An 18,738-nucleotide genomic window follows, 5' to 3' on the forward strand; every position below is an offset into this window, starting at 1 on the left:
GTTAGTTTTGTCCTCTGACTCCTCCTGCTGCTCGTTCCCCAACACTAACTCTTCCCACCGAGGTTGCCAGACAACACTACTCTACAGCGATCGGTGCTGCAGCAAAGCAGCTTAGCTAGCAGGGCTGGTTTAGTTGAACCTCAGCTGCTACACAGCTTAAAAAGCCTCAGCATGTCTCAAAATGCTCAGTGACCAAAGCAGGAATATAACAAGAGTGAATATTGGCAGTGAGTTTGAAAGTTGAAGACTTAGAGCTCAAAAAGACTACAAGACCGACCCAGAGCTGCTACTTTTCTCCTGAACAGGTAAGCTAACTGGCAAGCTAATTCAGTCAGGTCCTTTTGCGGAGCCGCGGTCAGACACACCATGGGGCTCGCGCGCTCCGACACATTGCGATGCTTTAGCTCTCCCTCGTGTAACATACAGTCAATATAACTCTAGATATGGTTTTAGATAAGAGTTTAGAATTGCTGTATTTCTCTCCTCTCACTCGTACTCTCCTATTAGTCCTAACATTGTGTAGATTCAGCCTGCTGAATTTGGCAACCCAAATAAGTTTCGTGGCTGGGGAGGGGTGGGCGGAGCCGACTACTCTCTGTGGTGTTTTGAAATTGGACTGCTGTAGCCATTTCACACACTTGCCCTCAGGTCCTACACAATGCACCTTTAAAAGAAGATACTTTTATTTCCAGCACCAATCAAGTCAATCAAGTAGTCATACATTCTGTATATGAGGTCACATGATCACACACTCACACACTGTCCTGTGATGCTCTCAGGATGTTCAGTATATGTCACTTAGGGGTCTTCACGAGTAAAAGGACAGAGTGCTGGAAGGAAAGGAACTTTACACAGCTTGTAAAAGCTCTGTGAAACATATGTCATGTTTGGGTTATTGAGCAGAGCAGCAAGACAGCTTAAAAACTCACAAACTAATCTACAGCAAATGTGAATAAAAAGTAGTCTTGCTAAATTGCTAAAATAATTCAGTGGTTGGTGTGGTGCAGTGAATAACACTACCGCCTGCTTATGAGCTACCACATCATGTGGGAGCCTGGGGTTCAATTCCTGGTCTGGGTGACAATAATGTGTTACATAAATAAAAGTCCTTTGGCAAGACTCCTAACGCCACTGTAATTTTTACATTCTAATTTACATGCTTACTGTGTAAATTAATATTCCTTAAGGAGGTCCAGTCATATACAGTATTTAAAAAGTAGATTAAGTTAAATAGTAAAATATATATACAGCTCTGAAAAAAAATCTTAGAGCACAAAAATTATGAGTTTCTTTGATTTTAGCAAGTTAAAAACCTCTGGAACATGATTAAAGATGAAGGAAGAGCGCAAGCTGAACTGCTTGAATTTTTGCACCAGGAGTAAAGGCATAAGGTTATCCAAAAGCAGTGTGTAAGACTGGTGGAGGAGAACATGATGCCAAGATGCATGAAAAAAAACTGTGATTAAAACCAGGGTTATTCCACCAAATATTGATTTCTGAACTGTTAAATCTTTATGAATATGAACTTGTTTTCCTTGCATTATTTGAGGTCTGAAAGCTCTGCATCTTTTTGTTATTTCAGCCATTTCTCATTTTCTGCAAATAAATGCTCTAAATGACGATATTTTTATTTGGAATTTAGGAAAAGTGTTTGAAATGTCTGTAGTTTGTGGAATAAAACAACAATATACATTTTACTCAAACATAAACCTATAAATAGCAAAATCAGAGGAACTGATTCAGAAACTGAACTGATCTCTTAATTTTTTCCAGAGCTGCATATAACACTCGTAGCTTTTGCATAATATACAGTTCAAGTATGTATTCTAGTTCATTTTCAAATATACATAGAAAAGTTTAAATTCCTTTAAACCCACATTCATCTCAGTGTTTTTTTTTTTTTTTTTTTTTTTTCAGAATAAACCTATAAGAGCTGCCGGCAACTGAGCGTGACTTTGTTGTGGGTGTGTTTGGGGATTAGACACTGTTACCCTCTCGTAGAGATTAACTCCAGTAAACTCGTAAACCCTTTAAGCGGGAAACTCTTAATGACACGTGAGAAACGTAATACTATCTTACTCACGACACCACTGCTCTGAAGCTTAATGCTCCATGTGTTTCTCCACATCTGATGATGTAAATTTAGCAGTCATTTGCTGCTCTGGAATATAAAGTGTAAAAAACACTTTTATGGGTCATTTAGAAGGTAATGATGAGGGGCGTGGGTTTTTGTGTCTGCAGTGCTGCCTGGTTAAGTTGAATAATTCTTATAAATGGTTAAATAATTCATGCAAGTATTTATTTAGCTATTTTTTTTAATACATTTCAAACTTTAAATGTGTCCAAGAATTCCCTGTCCACCCTGTCATTTTGGGAAAATTGTCTCTTTAAGAAAAGTGCTTTTGATATCAGTGACATCACAATCTTTACACTGTTTAATTTTCAAGAGATTAAAGACATTTTCTGCATGTTTAGCAATTTATTATAATAATTTCGTTTAAAGGAGAACTCCGGTGTTCGGAGCTGAAGCTAGCATTATATGATGTAAACAGAGGTTTTTAAAAAGTTTTTTTTGCACTTTTTAAATTATTAATGCCTCGTTTTAAATGTCAGGGCTCTCTAGATGCTAGCAAGGAGGTGTGGAGCTACTTTGAGCTGGATAATGGGTGAAAAAAGCAATTTATCGTGGGGCAAATTATGCCCCGTGTCACCCAGTCTGAAGGGTGTTTGGACAAACTGTTAACATTTCTGGATCTCGGAACGCTGTGGGAGAACGGAGGTGAGCTATTCAAGTGCTTTTTATCATGTTTTACTACAGCAAAAGTCCATTTTACACTGGAGTTCTCCTTTAATGTTTCTCAGTTTTATCCATACATAGCTGAGATAAAGCTGAAGCGGTCCATCCTGTTTTGGAAAAATACCACATTAATAAAAGTCACTTAAGAAAATCAAAAGGTATCACTGGGAATAATTCTACATTTTCCTTAAAGCTCCACTAGGTAGGATTGAGATTTTGTGCTCGTGGGCTCCCCCTACAGTTGTAGAGTGTAATAAATGTTTCAGGCGGATTAGTTTCTCTTTCTCGTTTTCTGGTTTTCACAGACATATTCAGTCTCTTTCCAGCTTCTTTCAACATGTCTGTATGTTTGTAAAGAATGAACCAGTAGTCCGTGTAGAACTGTTAGAACTAAAGGTTGGAAAGCAGGTCGCAGTTCTCGCAAGCGTTAGTCGCGGCCGCCTCGGAAAACTTACAGAGTCTGGTTTGAGCTCAGAGGAGCTCCAGCACAGACACGATAGCACCGCTATTCCTCCTATTACACCTCAATGCAGCGCTGCAGTGAGTTTCAAGCTGTAATTTTACTTCTTTAAAAAGATCAAAAATCTACCTAGTGGGGCTTTAAGTTGTGCAGGGTGGACATTTTAAAGAAAATAAAACAGAAAATAAAAAGTAAAGAAAGTGATTAAGCTGGGAAAATATAATTTTCATCTAGTATGAAGTCTTATATGAATATGATGCATGGTGAAAAAAATAAAGTTTTAAGTCAATACTGTGTCCAAAAAAACTCTATATATTCTATTAATGACCTTCCCATAATTAGACCTTCATATAGAATCTTTCTTTCTCATGCATGGACTTCATCCTTCTCAGGGAGGTGTGGGTAAAAGCAGCATCACAGTCCATGATAAGGGACTCACCCTATCTGACTTGTTATGTAACCATTGCCTTCTAATCTGCACATGCCAGGCTAATCTGCTCCATGCTACGCCTCTTCTACAAAACTTACTTAAGTCTGACCAGGCACTCTGTGCAGTTTTCTCTGTGAGGTTCTGCCGGAGACATTCAGGTGCATGTGGGGAGTTCTGGACCGGTTCTCAACTTCACCTCTCGCTGATCATGCTAGAACCATATCAGATCGCATCCTGTTTTTTCCTCGCTTTGCCTCCAAGACAGAATTCCTGTCTTATATGCTATTGTTTGTGGTGAAAATGCCATTCCCACCTGCAACCCGGCCGAGAATCCTGTCTGGAGAAGATGCAGAGAAGAAGTCGCTGTGTCCGGCTGGTGACAAGAAGAGTTCGGTTAATTACAGACTGAAGCAGCTGGGCAAGAAAGCCACGCAGTACAAAAGCAAGCTACCCACCAGCTGTGCCACTGCCGGGTCACGACCCAAGGGCAAAAGTGCCTGGATCACGACCCCACAGCCTGATGACTCCTCAAGCTACTTTACCAACGCCTCTGGGATTTATTCCTTGGGAAACAGCTCTGGCAAAAGTGTCACAACGACAAATTCTAGCAGAGGTACATCACTGAAGACCAGCAGGACACCAACTCGCACCTCAGCCACCTTCTCGACAGATTCACGCAGCCCAAAAGCCTCGTTAGGAAGCTCAGGTTCAGGAAACGGGAACGGCGAGGCCGTGAGCTTCTCGCTGTGCCTGACTCCCGAGGCTGTGCTGCTTCTGCAGAGGCGCAGTTATGAACGGCAGCTCCGGGCGGCACGTGGAAGCTCTGGCAAGGCAGCGAACCATCAGAAAGAACTATCGGGCAAATGTGGGACTCGGACCAACATCCCACTAGTGAAAGTGTCTCTTCTGAATGACCATCATCGATACGATGACATGGAGTATGAAGAAGCAGTGGAGCAGGTGGTGGACCAGAGCGTGCTGCTGAAATGTGCCGAATGGTTGCGCGGCGTAGAAAAGGCTGCAGGGGCTGCAACACTCGGCAAAGCAGTGAAGAGCAGCCAGAAGACTATCTAGTACAATGGCTGTGATCTTGGTTATTGAAAGGGAATTTTTATTTGATTAAGAACAAACCACAGTCAGGTGCTCCATTTCAGATGAATATATTGAATCAGAATTCTTCACAGCGGTGGTAAATGGAGTTGCTCTTCAAAGTTGTTACAGGGTGTCCAATCTTGTTCACAACCGAGTAGTATGGCTGCAGGTTTTCTTTCTAAACAATTTTCCGGCTAACAAATTTCGATTAATAGAATGTTTCCTAAACTTTTTTGTTTGCATTCTTAGAATGTATATCTCTTAAGTTGTCTGGATGTTATTAGAACATTTTTATTTACCTTTTTTTAAAGGTTCTGACTTTGCTGCGATGTCACTTCCATCATTTTTTTATTTTAGTTTTGAGAATGTTCCTTTTAACATTTTCACAATATTACTATTCATCTAGCTCAGAAGAATGTGTGACAAATTATCTGATGCAAATCATTATTATTTAACATGTTTTCAGAACGTTCCTGAAACAGCATGTCTGTAAAATTACAGGCTAACCTTACAGGAACCTTTTCTAAACTTTGCTACACATCCTTATAACGTTCTCTATTAAGTGGGCAGCACCACAACTGATTCCATGGTTTAATCAGTTTATTATTCTTAAAACTACTGAAAACATCTGGTTGTAATGAGTTCCTGCAGCCTCACCATCCCTTTGTGAATGAGACTGTACACCCCCCGAATACAGTCTTGGACTAAAGGTACTTCAAATAGTCCTATAAGCAACACCAATGCCAGAACCATGCTTCTAATAGAGAACCTCTAAGAGGTCTAAAAAACACTCACTTTAATGTAAACATACTTTACCAATCGAAACTCATCTTTACTACTTTATGGCACTGCGCAAAAAACAAACAAATATCTGAAGCACTTTTATTTGCAAGAGTATAGAGTCTGAGCCCTTGCTTTGTAATAATTGTAAGAAATGGTTTGGGCTTAACCTTCCTGTTATGTTTTGTGCCATATTGAATCATTTTTAACCTGGCTTAACTAATGTAATAATAAAAGAAACAGAACATGACTAATTCAATGTTACAGTTTAACATAACAGGAGAGTTAAAATATAAAATGTATAAATGATTGCATGGTATATGTAGATCATTGCACTGCAAATATTCTTTAATTAAACCCATCATCAACATTCAATGTTAAACTCAGACAAATGCTGGTGGGTTTGGATATAAACTGGCTATATTCGTGTTTAAGACTTTGCAACCCCTGATTTCCATCATCACTACTGTAAAGAAAATTGATGTTGTAAGTTTTCTCACTGTAAATGACTCTGTTTGACATCTAACATCTCTACGACTGAATTACTGAGATTGTGTTGAGATGTTCAAATGAGCCCTTAAAAGGAAAACGATGACGTGAAATGAAATGTGTGTGAAAGAAAGAGTTACTATTGTAAATATGCACTATTTAATGCTTTACCTTTTATTTCTCACATATATGTGTTGTTTCCATTGGTTCCAGTGTGACTGGGAGAACAAATGATCTAAGTACAGGTCAAAGTGTGAATAAAAACAAGTAATGTCAATCATTTGTATGATGAACGTGACTTTTGTTAATAATGTCTTGCTTTCGTTTTGATTCAACCAGAGGTAAAGTGTTAACTCTTAAACACACATGGATCTCATCAATGAGCTTTGGGGCACATGGGTTTACCGGTTGTATGTTAGCTGTACTGCTGAAGCTTCTGAAGCTCCTGAAGAAGGATTAAGGATTTACTGTAGTGTAGTGTCTTCTGATCTTATTAGCAAAGATCACAGCAACTATCACACGGAGCCCCATGTGCGAATAGTTAAAGCTACTCAGTCACAAGATCATAGCATGTAAAGTCAACCCCTTACAGAGGTCAATAACAACCTTCTGTTTATCCAGACAGTTACGGTGCATTTAAGGCCATTTTTAAATCTAAACATCTGGAGCAGAGTGTGAACCCAGGTTCATTTGTTTGTAATATTGGATAACTTTGGCCAGTAAGTTTTGGCTCCACACTGTCATCATCACCTATGTTTTGCTGAGTCTCCCCTATACATGACACTGATCGGACTTTAAAATGTTGCCTTTTTTCTATGTTTTTCTGTTTCTCATTTTGTCACCAGTTTGCAAGGCCAATTACCCAACCCACTCATTAGGAGATTACCGATTTAAGAAATCACTTAAATAGGACCTGCCTGACCAAGCGAAGTAGACCAAAAGATACTCAAAAGCTAGACATCATGCGAACAGCCAAAGAAATAGGAATAAATTAGATCTATAGGGCTGGAAAAGGTTAAGCCATTTCCACAGTTTTGGGACTTCAGCGAACCACAGTGGGAACCATTTTCCTCAAATGGCGAACACTTGGAACAATAGTGAACCTTCCCAGGAGTGGCCAGTCAACCAAAATTACCCCAAGAGCACAGCGAAGACTCATCCAAGAGGTCACAAAAGACCCCAAAACAACATCCAAAGAACTGCAGGCCTCACTTGCCACAGTTAATGACAGAGTTCCACAAAAAGAACATTAAAGCTTGTTTCAGTTTTTCCAGAACACATCTTGATGATCCCCAAGACTTTTGGGAAAACATTCTGTGGACCGATGAGACAAAAGTTGAACCCTTTGGAAGGTGTGTGTCCCAGTACATCTGGTGTAAAAGAAACACTGCATTCCAGAAAAAGAACATTATACCAACAGTAAAACATGGTGGTGGTAGTGTGATGGTCTGGGGCTGTTTTGCTGCGTTGGGGCTGGAAGACTTACTGTGATAAATGGAACCATGAAATTCTGCTGTCTACCAAAAGATCCTAAAGGAGAAAATCCGACCATCTGTTTAAGACCTCAAGCTGAAACGAACTTGGGTTCTGCAGCAGGACAATGATCCACAACACACCAGCAAGTCCACCTCTGAATGGCTGAAGAAAAACAGAATGAAGACTCTGACCTGAATCTGATTGAGATGCTGTGGCGTGTCCTTAAAAAGGCGTTTCATGCTCGAAAACCCTCCAATGTGGTTGAATTACAACAATTGTGCAAAGATGAGTGGAGCCAAAATTCCTCCACAACGCTGTAAAAGACTCATTGCAAGTTATCGCAAACGTTTGGTTGCAGTTGTTGTTGCTAAGGGTGGCCCAACCAGCTATTAGGTTTAGGGGGTAATCACTTTTTCACACAGGGTCATGTAGGTGTGGATTTTTTTCTCCCTTAATAATAAAAACTTTTATTTAAAAACTGCATTTTTTTTTGTTTACTTGTGTTGCCTTTGACTAATATTTAAATCTGTCTGATGATATTAAACATTTAAGAGTGACAAACATGAAAAAATAAGAAATCATGAAGGGGCTAACACTGTTTCACACCACTGTTTGTTCACTGATCTTGTTTCTTAAACACACAGAGGCCTAGGATGGTCCAGTCAGAGTAAATAAGAGTGAACTCAAAAGCTTTACATGTGTTTTACATCTGAAATGCAGTCAAATCAGGGCGACGCCCATTTGCCATTAGAATCCATATGAGCATAATGCCTTTTCATTTGAGTAACAAACAAGTCTGAGCCTACAGCTTGACCTACTGTGGTGGGATATGGAGTGGTTTATTAGACACACACACACAAACACACACACACACACACACACACACACACACACACACCTGGGCTTATACACGCTTGTTTCACTTGTTAAAGATCACAGCAGCATCCGGCAAGCCACTCTTTGGATTTTACCTTTCTATTGCTAATCTTGGAAAGCTTGCTCACTGAAACAGTAATAAGGTAGGTTGGCGGTGGGTTAGCCATATTTTAAGTTTTATTTTAGATCATTTGAAACATAAATGTTATTAAATGTTTATTATTACATTTATTTATAGTAATATTTCCAAATGAGGGTCCAATCCTTTCTGCAAAGGGCCGCTGTGACGATAAAATATAATTGTAGCCAAACAAAAGCACATGTGATGAGTTGTTTAAAGACTGATTAATTAATTAACTGAGAGGGTCTCAATTTCTTGTTTTCTATGCATGTTAAACACACAGAAACTAATACAAATTAATGAAAATCTGTTACTTTTTAAAAGAGTAATTGCATCATAGTGGGTTGCACTAAAGCCTCATTTCATGAAGCTTTTTAGTCCATTCATGAAGCTCTCCCCACTCTACTGTTCTTTTGCTAATCTAAAGACCATATGAGGTTTGAAGGTCTGTAGTGATTGACTGCTGAAGGTTTTGTATTACACTATGTTTTTTTTTTCCAAATGCTGTAAATTTCTAAATTCTTTTATACAAACGTATTTAATAATAGTTTAAAAAACAGGAACAGTTATTCAGCTAATTTAATGTATTGCCTTTATTGAGTACTTTTATTTTCTTTCTAACACAATTGACAGAATTTTCTTTTTTTGTCATACATTATGTTTTCTGATTATCAAACAAACTTTAATATCAGACAGATATAACCTGAGTAAATATAAAAAGCACTTTTTAAATGCTAATTGTATTTATTAAAGGAAAACAAACTATCCAGCCCTGCGTAAAAGTGTTTGCTCCTAAAACAAACAACTTGGTTCTGCCGTCCTTGGCACCAACAACTGCAATCAAGCTTTACTGATAACTGATAACGAGTCTTTCACATCTCTGTGGAGGAATTTTCTTCCACGCTTCTTTACAGAATAGTTTTAATTCAGACACATTGGTGGGTTTTCTAGCATGAACATTCCACAGCATCTCAATCAGACTTTGATTAGGTCACTCCAGAACATTCTTTTTTTTTAAGCCATTTAGAGGTGAAATTGTTTGTGTGTTCTGGATCATTGTCCTGCTGCAGAACCCAAGTACTCCTGATCTTGAGGTCACAAACAGATGGCAGGTCATTCTCCTTCAGGATTTTCTGATAAACAGCAGAATTCCTGCTTCCATCTATTACAGGAGAAAGTTCTCCAGGCTCGAAAGCAGCAAAGCAGCCCCAGACCATCACACTACCACCACCACGTTTTACATTCAGTATGATGCTCTTTTTCTGAACGGGACATGCACCTTCCAAAAAGCTCCACTTTTGTCTCGTCAGTCCAAAGAATATTTACTCACAGTTCTGGGGATCATCAGAGTGTTTGTTGGTAAATGTGAGACAGGTTGTTGTGTTCTTTTTGGTCAGCAGTGTTTTTTTGTCTTGCAACTCTCTCATGGAGACCATTTTCACCCGTCTCTTTTTTTTAATCATTGAATCAGTATGATATACATTAGCCGAGTCTGGTTTTTGACTGTGTTTACAGATGGAGGAGCTGGATGAGACTCAGCTGAAGTTTCAGGTGGACAGTCTAAAATTGCAGCTGCAAATCCCCAGAGAGAAAACCTCTGTATCTGTTCCTGAGTGAGTGACTATTGGTCTTTATTTCCGGTATTCCTGATAAGAGCCAGTTTCATCATAACTTTTTTGATGGGTTCTTGAAAGGTTTTGGATCGACTGACATTCATATGCCACTGGTTTTAATAATATGGCTGGTCTATATTCTTCATTTTTTTCTCTTTTTTTTCCAGGCTGGTGAAATGGATTGAGGAGAAAATGGCTGAGGATCCATTTCTGAATGCAGAGATGATGAGGGACAACCCCTGGGTGGAGTCAGGGAAATGTGTGGTGTTGTAGAAATGGGTTTTCCTCTGACCCACCAGGAATTACAGCAGTGGCTCCAACAGTAGCAAATGAACACATATTCTGTGGCTTGTGCATAATAATAATAATGCTAATAATGCTGCAGGACACAAACAGGTCCTGTGGTAAATACAGTAGTATCTTAATTTATATTAAGCTAATATAGCATTAGTATGAATCTTTTAATAAGGATATGCTAATGCTTATGTGTAAACACTATAAAAAATCATTAAAAACATTTAAAACCTTAAAATGCTAAGTGGATTTTTTTCCTGATTGATTTATTCGTTTAATAGAAGCACAGAAATCCTGAACAAACCAAATATTTTCCAACAGTCTTGAAGGAGGGAGTTCCCAGAGGTATTTAGCACTTGTTGCCCCTTTGCCTTCTTCGCTCTGGGGCTCTGGGCTTTAATCTGACAAGTTAAATCAACAGTTGAATTGAGAGCTTATGTTTAAAACCCTGTGATACTGTATCAACCATAGTCAAGTTTGTTTGACTAAACTCTTAACTCTTTAATTTAATCATGTAGTTCTTTAATCATTGTAAAACTATTCACCATTTATTTCTTTGTCAGGCAATTTAGGCAAAAAGAAATGGCACAGGAAAACAGTAGCATGAATAATAAATCACAAATATTTATTCACAGAGTCGGCCCTAGATTGTAAGAAGAAAAGCAGTTCTTTACATACACTTGTAATATGTAGAATTATAATACATTTATCCAGATGGAAACATTCTGGTTTTATCTCTTCACAAATTTTTAACCATCATTAGAGCAATTCCCTAATGTAAACATTACGGCGCACAGCGTTGGACACGCCCTCATTGAACCTAAACCACACGTCACTGTTTCCTACAGCTTTTCCGATCTGCAAGGTTAAGTTTGGTTTCCCATCTTCACCTAGACAAGACAAGAGAAATGAGAGATGAGTCACTGTGATAAAAAGTACAGGGGGATAAAGAATTACAATGTGTATCAAAAAAAAGGCAGGTGTGGTTCAATGGTAAAAAACATTGGTGCAAGATTGGAGAGTTTCATTAAAATAAATGTGAAACCAAGGAAGAACCACCAGATATTCATTATAACAGGAAAAAAACAGCATATTTAATTCTGAGGCAAATAACAGGGTGGCAAACAGGCTTGTAAAACTGCAGTGATAATATTAGTATACATGTTTTTACTTATTGATTTAGCGTTTTCACTGATTCTTTCTTGGCAATTCTCTGCTCATACTGAAGCACCATCAAAAAGGGCCGCCAGGTGCACAGTTTTCACAGCTATGTTTGCATGCCTAAGATCATGCTAATCTGAGAACACATGTTAAGGGTTTTCTCATGAGTGTGTCATTCAGAGTTAAGTTTAAGATATGCTTAGATTGTTTTTAAATATTGGGTATAATATTTTTTAAATTTGTAGTGTGTACAACATTAAGTGAACCACGAGTAAGAAATGCAACTCTATATCCTATGCTTCTGTCTGCCCATCCTATAACACTGCCTGCACCATTTTTTCCAAAGATGTTATGCAATGAATCATGAACACTTTTTTACCTTTTCCATACTTCATTTAGTAATAGTTTTATTTGAACAAAAATCTTGTTTCAAAACTGGCAGTTTTTTTCTTTATTATTTCTATATTATATAATTTATCTGGCCAATTGTCCCACCCATTCAGCTGCTATTCAGCTGTATATCTTCCATCACTAGTGATGCCACAACACCAGGAGATTGAAGACTAGCACATGCCTTCTCTGATACATGTAAAATCAGGCACCTCCTCTTTTTGAACTGCTGCTGATGCTGCATTTCCGAGTTGCATCACATCGCACTCGGAGGAAAGCGCAGTGACTCGGTTCCGGTACATCAGCTCACAGATGCCCAGTGCTGCAGACATCACCCTAGGAGTGATGTGGAGAGAAAGCACCATCTACCCACCCAGAGAGAGCAAAACCAGTTGATTGCTTTGACCGGGATTAAAACTAGAAATCTCCTGATCATAGTGGAAGTTTTTAACTTGAGTGGTTCCAGTGGTTTGCACCTTGAAGAAAACCCTCTATACTTTAAAAACATGAGTGTCTCATGAGTGTAGTTTTTACTTTTCACAACTATTTGTTGTTGGTTTGCTCTGGACTGAATCAGTTAATTAGTTTATAATAGAGGTGGGCGATTATGGCCAAAAAAATATTTTAGATTATATATATATATATATATATATATATATATATATATATATATATATATATATATATATATATATATATATATATATTTTTTTTTTTTTTTTTTTTTTTTTTTTTTCTCCTACTAAAATTCAAACTACAGATGACAAAGAAATGGTTCAAAACTATGCTTACCTTTATTTTGGTTTCACTTAAATCTCTCCTTTGGGGATCAAGTGCAAACCATACCATTATAAATAGAGAAAAGTGTGTGTGTGTTTGTGTGTGTGTATATATAGAAATTTACATTTAAACATTTAAACTCCACTGTATAGTGAATTATCATGTGATCTGTTTGGTGTTCAGACGCTTTGGGTTGAGTGAGGAGTTGACTCACTGAGTGAATCTATTCACAGGTCAGTGATCAGTGATTCAAAACATTCTTTACAAGCTCATGCACTGATATAACGCTCTGACCTCACCCGCGAAGAAACTCAAAGTGGATTAAGCTTTAGAACGTGAGTTTCTGACTGAAATAAAGACTCACATAAAGTTACTGTGAAAGAAACAGGAGCGCACATTATTGTTTAACAAAATATCTCGGATGCTCACTGTACAGCGATGACGCTGCAGTTTTTTTAACAATTCCACACTGCTGAAGTGTATGGAATTGAGTAAAAAAATGAGTAACAACAAACCATGTGTTCTTTCTGCTTATTGGCCAGATCTGTCTGGGGCAGGAGCAGAAAAGTAAATACAGAAAGAAAAGTCCTGTGTTTTGGACTACCATGAAGACTACTGCTCTAGAGGGTTTCAGTGCAGTTCTTTTGGTCAGATTATCTAACCTATTTTTTGCACTATAAGGCGCACTTAAAATACTCTAATTTACCCAAAAAATAATCAGTGTGCCTTATAATCCAGTGCTTATAATACATCGATAGCCATTCGGCCATTCAGAGGTGAGTATTATTGACCTGTAGTCTGCTGCTAACCCTAGCTAGAACTGCTGGTGCAGCATTAGCATCCGCCGCTAACCGTGCTAGCCATTTGGCCGTTCAGAGGTGAGTATTATCAGACTGTAGTCTGTTTGTTTACCGTGTTAAAGCAAGCTCCGTCATACAAACCACTAGCTAATATCGCCCTGGCTTACCGGAACACAGGGTTCCTCAGTGTAGCGCTGTCGGGCGGCAGGTTAGCCGCTAATGCTAATGCTCCAGCCTTACTGTAAATAAACGGCAGCACTTTACTCACCCAAATAAACAGTTTTCAGGTAAGAGTTTTGACTTGTCTGACTCTTTTTGTTTAAGAATTAGAATTAAAGTTTTGTTTCATAACTTAGCTTAAGTTATAAAACTTAACTCAGCTGCAAGACCTGCTGAATTAGAAGAATAACATAGTGACAACCCTGTTCCTAACAAGTGCCGCTTAAAATGCGCCTTATAACCCGGTGCACCTTGTGTATGAAAATAGACCAGAAAATAGTTTATTTATAGTGCGCCTTGTAATCCGGTGCGCCTTATGGTTTGGTTCCCTTTCGTCTACAGCAAAGCAAACAAGTGCACCATTAACAGACATAAGGCAGAAGATGACATCAGAGACTACTAACTCACCTGTTGATAAACAGACAGCAGGCTTCTCTTTTGGTACGATGGCTCGTCCGAAGAAATCCAATTCAGGCTGTAAAAACACAACAGGGGAGAAAGCACACATTTCATGTACAGCCACATAACCCTGCAATAAACCCCCCAAGCTTTAACTCAGATCCTCTATTAACCCAATTAATCCCGGGTTAAGACCTTCAGGCACAAAGCTTCTGTGTATTTATGGTCAAAGGGTGAGGATTTGTAGGGGGGTATTAATATAAAGGTGATGTGTAGAGGATTTCAGAAGGTTTAATGGGATTCTGAATTATTGTGGTAGGTATTGTCTTGCTTTAATGTACGCCATAATGTGTATTACTGTGTCTTTCACAATTCGTAGTCCTATAATGACAGACATTAGTGCTTCTGTTTCTCTGAATGATCAGGGTCACCACAGAGCAGCTGTTACTTGGGTGGTGGGTCAGTTTTCTCAGCACTGCAGGAAAACTGGCGTGGTGGTGGTGTGTTAGTATGTGCTGTCCCTGCATGAGTGAATCAGACACAGCAGTGCTGCTGGAGTTTTTAAACCACTATTATAATGTTATGCTCCATCTGTCTATATTATATAGGTTATATAGTTGCGATTGGTGGGAAAATAAAGGAGTGTGTTGTAGATTGCTCACTTTGGCTTCCACAACAGTCTGTTTGACAATGTTCTCCAGACGTTGCTGATGGTTCTTGCTCGTGGGTTTTGTCGTCACCGGCTTTTTCACCTGCTGTTCTTTTTCCACCACCTAGAGCAAAGGAAAAATAAGAAAAAGTTAAAACACATCTGTCTGGAAATGTTCAAAACATTTCTAGCCACTTTCTACAAACTAAGAATCCAAACACTACAGAGTCTTGTTAAGTTAACTGGTCACCCAAAGGCACATGTATTGGGCTTATGCTCACCTGCAAACAATAAAGAATCTCAAAAAAGTAACTGTTTAAAAGAGTCATTCCTCAGCCTCAAATGATTAATTCTCTAAATATAATGTACTTAACATTGGCAATATGTACAAAAAAAAAAATAGGAGAGTCCTGGGTGGAGCAACTGTCTAAGTGTTGACCTAATCATTGCCATCCATGGCAGGAGTCTAAAATACTTTTCACACTGCATCCAACATTCCACATAAAACACATCAAGCTTATTTTTTGGCGGCGCAAGATGCGATAAAATGAGGCTGACCAATCAGAGCTAAGCTCCATTTTCATTGCTGCAGACCAAACAAAAGACACAACAGCAAAGAGAAGCTTATGCTCTAATCATCACGACTACAAAACTGTGAATTTTAAATAAATATAGGTGCATCCTTGTCTGTTTATGTTCACAAAGAACCGTAAACTAACTTCTCTTTTGATGTGTGGTCGCTCGTGTGGACGACGACATTAAAGAGCAGGAAAAAGGAGCAGAATATCAACTGAAAAAAGGACCCGTTTACAGAACACAGAAGGCAAAAACGCATCAAAGTCAGTGGGTTTACATCAGCCTAATAAGACAGCCTGGTGTTACATTTAACAGCTTTCAGCTTGCCAGTACAGTATTGGTAGCACTGTTTGGTAACAGGAGTTCTAGCTAATATGAGAAAACTAAATTTAAGGGAAAATTAAGCATTTTGAGCACCTTTTGGGGGTTGCGTTTTTGATGAGCTTGCTCGACCCTCCTCATCTTCTCCAGCTCGGTCTCCCGGGCTATTAGCTGCTTCACTTGATAGGTCAACTGCTTCCGTGGGGGCAGACCAGGGAACCGCACCACATCCTCCACATTACTGCAAACACACACATTATAAAAAACAATCATCAGACAAACAGAAATACACGTCCTTTTACAACACAATTTAACAGTTTTACCTTTTAACTGTTAACATTTACTTATTGTCCAAACCCACCAGTAAATACATGTTTTACATGCAATAATCTAATGGTAAAATAATATAATTTTTTTTTTGGAGACTATTTCTCAATAATGCCAGGGGTGGCAAACTCATTTGAGGTAATGTGTCTCGTTACGCAATTTTTATTGGAAAACCTGACTGTGTCAACACCTCTCGAGAAGTATGAAGTTATCTGTTAGTTTAAGAATTAAATATCATTATACATTTCAGTGTTAACATTAGAGGTGGGGCAAAGTATTGATACAGTGATATATTGTATAGTTTTAATTTGCAAAACATTTTCCTATGTTGTTTAAAATATATACTTTCTATTTTCTGTATACTTATGTTACACAGTTACAATATTTTCGTGTAGCGTAGTTGTGTTCTACTTACATTTTAAAAGCAGCAGAACTGTTCTAATTTATGGCAGTTTGTGGCTATTTTACAACACTGGAATAATAAATGTCAGTGTAAGAGACACAAGCAAGCTAAGCTTTACACCAGGAGTGTCCAAACATTTTTTGTTGGAGGCAAGAAGGAGAATATATTTGAAGTTACGGGCCGCACTCTGTATTAAAACAAATAATGAAATATACCACTTTAAATAATACTTTTTTCCTGATTACTTCATTTACACACCACTTTACTTGACGTACTATCCTTATCTATCTTTGACAGTGTTGTGGAAACTAAGATTTTTCAAATTGATGTTTCATTTCATGATGTCTCTAAATATTAAACTCCTTAATTACGGCAAATATTAGACTCTTTTAGACATAAAAAAGCTAGAATTTCTGGTATTTAATTATTTAGGAGTGTTTTATTCTGTTCAGTTCCACAGATACAGTAAAAGTATCATAGAGAATTGTCTCTCAATATCACAGTATCGCTGCTCCGACCGTTTAAGAGAAATACCATCCAACTGGTTCAGTTCCATTGTCTGTTGTCCCATCCACAGTTAAAACAGATTTTTTTTAATTCGGCCTCTGAGTTTAGCTCATTGTTGTCTCACCCCCAGCTGAAATGGAGATTCTAACTGGTTCTGCTGTGAAGTTTGACTTCCCAGAACTGTCCCAAAAATTTGTAAAATTCTGGATTCTGAATTTATTCGGTGGGCAGAGATTTGACTGGTTAACTGATTTGAGTGAGCAATCAAAATAATTTCATTCAAAATCATTTTTCCCAAAGAATCAAAGACTTTACAGACATTTACATGTTGAATGGAAATATGCAGGAAATTACACTGAGACATCCAAAAATATGGGATTTGTGTGCAAAAAAAAAGACTTTTCACCTTTCAATATGCAGCAAAACCAGTGCTGATTGTACAAATAAAATGACCAAAAGTCAAAAGTTCAATTCATTAAGTTTCTTTAGGTAGGGACTTTGTCAGTGTCTCCATTGTGAAGCCATAAGAAGTTGTCCTTCTCTTAGAAAATGTAAAGAAATTGGAAAACTATTGGAATTCTTCTCGTCTTCTTGAATCCTTCTGAGAAAGGCGGTAAATCACGGCATGTTGGTCAACCAGACCACACTGGAGCTGGTGGAGCATTTTTGCTTCAGTCGAGTTTATCAGTCATCACAGCGATGGTGTCTGTGTGGTTGTTGAGAGCGTGCTGAAGCTGCTCTCGGTGAGAGAGCGCAGGCAGATAGAGGAAGGCATAAACGAGTAGAAGCAGCAACAGAGCGACGAGCAGTGGAATCCCCCAGTCAGACGTGACCATTGTTTCCTGGCAGCGGGCATGCAGGAAGGAATACTGCGTGGTTCTACTACACACAGATCAGAGAGAGCAAATTTACAACTTGTCCTTAATGCAACAATAAGATATGCCATAATAACAAGTAGGGCTGTTTTACATTCACAAAGACACACTCTCTTACAGCCACAAGCTGAACACGCAACATACAACCACTAAGTTCACAAAAAAACACTAAAAGTGAATAAAACATGAGCATACGAGTTTGGATCCTCCATTCCACTTTTTCAGAAGTCTTCAATTCAATCTTCTACAGCTGTCTTCTCATTTCTATTGGTTACATCATGTAAAAAGTCCGGTGGTCTTTAAGATCTTGAAAGCTTGGTTTCTGCATTCCAGAGAGCAGTCTTCCAGCAGTGACAATGAGGGGAGGATGACAAAAACAATGTCCTGCTGTCCACGTGATCAGCATCACCAATGAAATGAGGGTTAAGCATCAGAGAGCGTGGGAGAGAAAGAAAAGCACTCTAATCTAGAGATACAACATAATCTACCCACAACGGTAAAACGTGGCCATGCATGTGTTTAAACCTCATCAATAAACGTGCATTAACCAAGTGACACTGCAGTATTATTAGGCATTTAGTGGTGGGAAACTTAAGTAATTAAAGGTGCAGAAATATGTCCCTGATTACAGCCATGTGAAAATAACAGGACTTCCTATGAAAACCTCTGGCTTTAGGGCTGCTGCAAATTATTCCAGCTGTTCAATAAATTGATGATTCTTTAAAAGAAATTGTCAATTTTTTTTTTTAGATTAGTCCACTATCAAATTTTAGAATAGTCAAAAATGATCTTTTCAGTTCCACCTTTTCTTGTTGCCAAGTTCCAGTGCATATTTTACTGCAAGTTGACAGCATTACTCTTTGGACCCTTGACCAATTTATTAGGATGTTTAAATAGTCTGAC

At 38.4% G+C, this 18,738-nt stretch overlaps 3 protein-coding genes across 4 annotated transcripts in view; 2 read left to right on the forward strand and 1 right to left on the reverse strand.

Moving 5' to 3' along the window:
• Nucleotides 1-114: 114 nt before the first annotated feature.
• On the forward strand, nt 115-10,666 carry gng13a (guanine nucleotide binding protein (G protein), gamma 13a). Of its 2 annotated transcripts, none has more exons than XM_022674915.2 (3): nt 115-305; nt 10,037-10,134; nt 10,302-10,666. In XM_022674915.2, exons 2-3 carry the CDS (start codon nt 10,037-10,039, stop codon nt 10,405-10,407), a joined length of 204 nt encoding a protein of 67 aa, XP_022530636.2. In that variant the 5' UTR covers nt 115-305; the 3' UTR covers nt 10,408-10,666. The 2 variants fall into 2 exon arrangements, with proteins under 2 accessions (XP_022530636.2, XP_022530635.2); XM_022674914.2 differs by lacking the exon at nt 115-305 and adding an exon at nt 8,369-8,543.
• LOC107197112 (proline-rich protein 18) lies at nt 3,988-4,761 on the forward strand. Its single transcript, XM_015602692.2, has one exon. It carries the CDS (start codon nt 3,988-3,990, stop codon nt 4,759-4,761), a length of 774 nt encoding a protein of 257 aa, XP_015458178.1.
• A 364-nt stretch (nt 10,667-11,030) lies between the features above and the next one.
• chtf18 (CTF18, chromosome transmission fidelity factor 18 homolog (S. cerevisiae)) overlaps nt 11,031-18,738 on the reverse strand; it is a 29,280-nt gene continuing 21,572 nt past the window's right edge. Inside the window, exons 19-22 of the mRNA XM_007238137.4 lie at nt 15,820-15,964; nt 14,840-14,950; nt 14,187-14,253; nt 11,031-11,318 (exon numbers count right to left, since the gene is read on the reverse strand). Coding sequence (XP_007238199.3) covers nt 11,188-11,318; nt 14,187-14,253; nt 14,840-14,950; nt 15,820-15,964 — 454 coding nt within the window. The 3' untranslated portion in view covers nt 11,031-11,187. The remainder of the gene's footprint in view (nt 11,319-14,186; nt 14,254-14,839; nt 14,951-15,819; nt 15,965-18,738) is intronic.

The sequence above is a fragment of the Astyanax mexicanus genome, chromosome 21, assembly GCF_023375975.1.
Source record: "Astyanax mexicanus isolate ESR-SI-001 chromosome 21, AstMex3_surface, whole genome shotgun sequence".
Taxonomy (NCBI): domain Eukaryota; kingdom Metazoa; phylum Chordata; class Actinopteri; order Characiformes; family Acestrorhamphidae; genus Astyanax; species Astyanax mexicanus.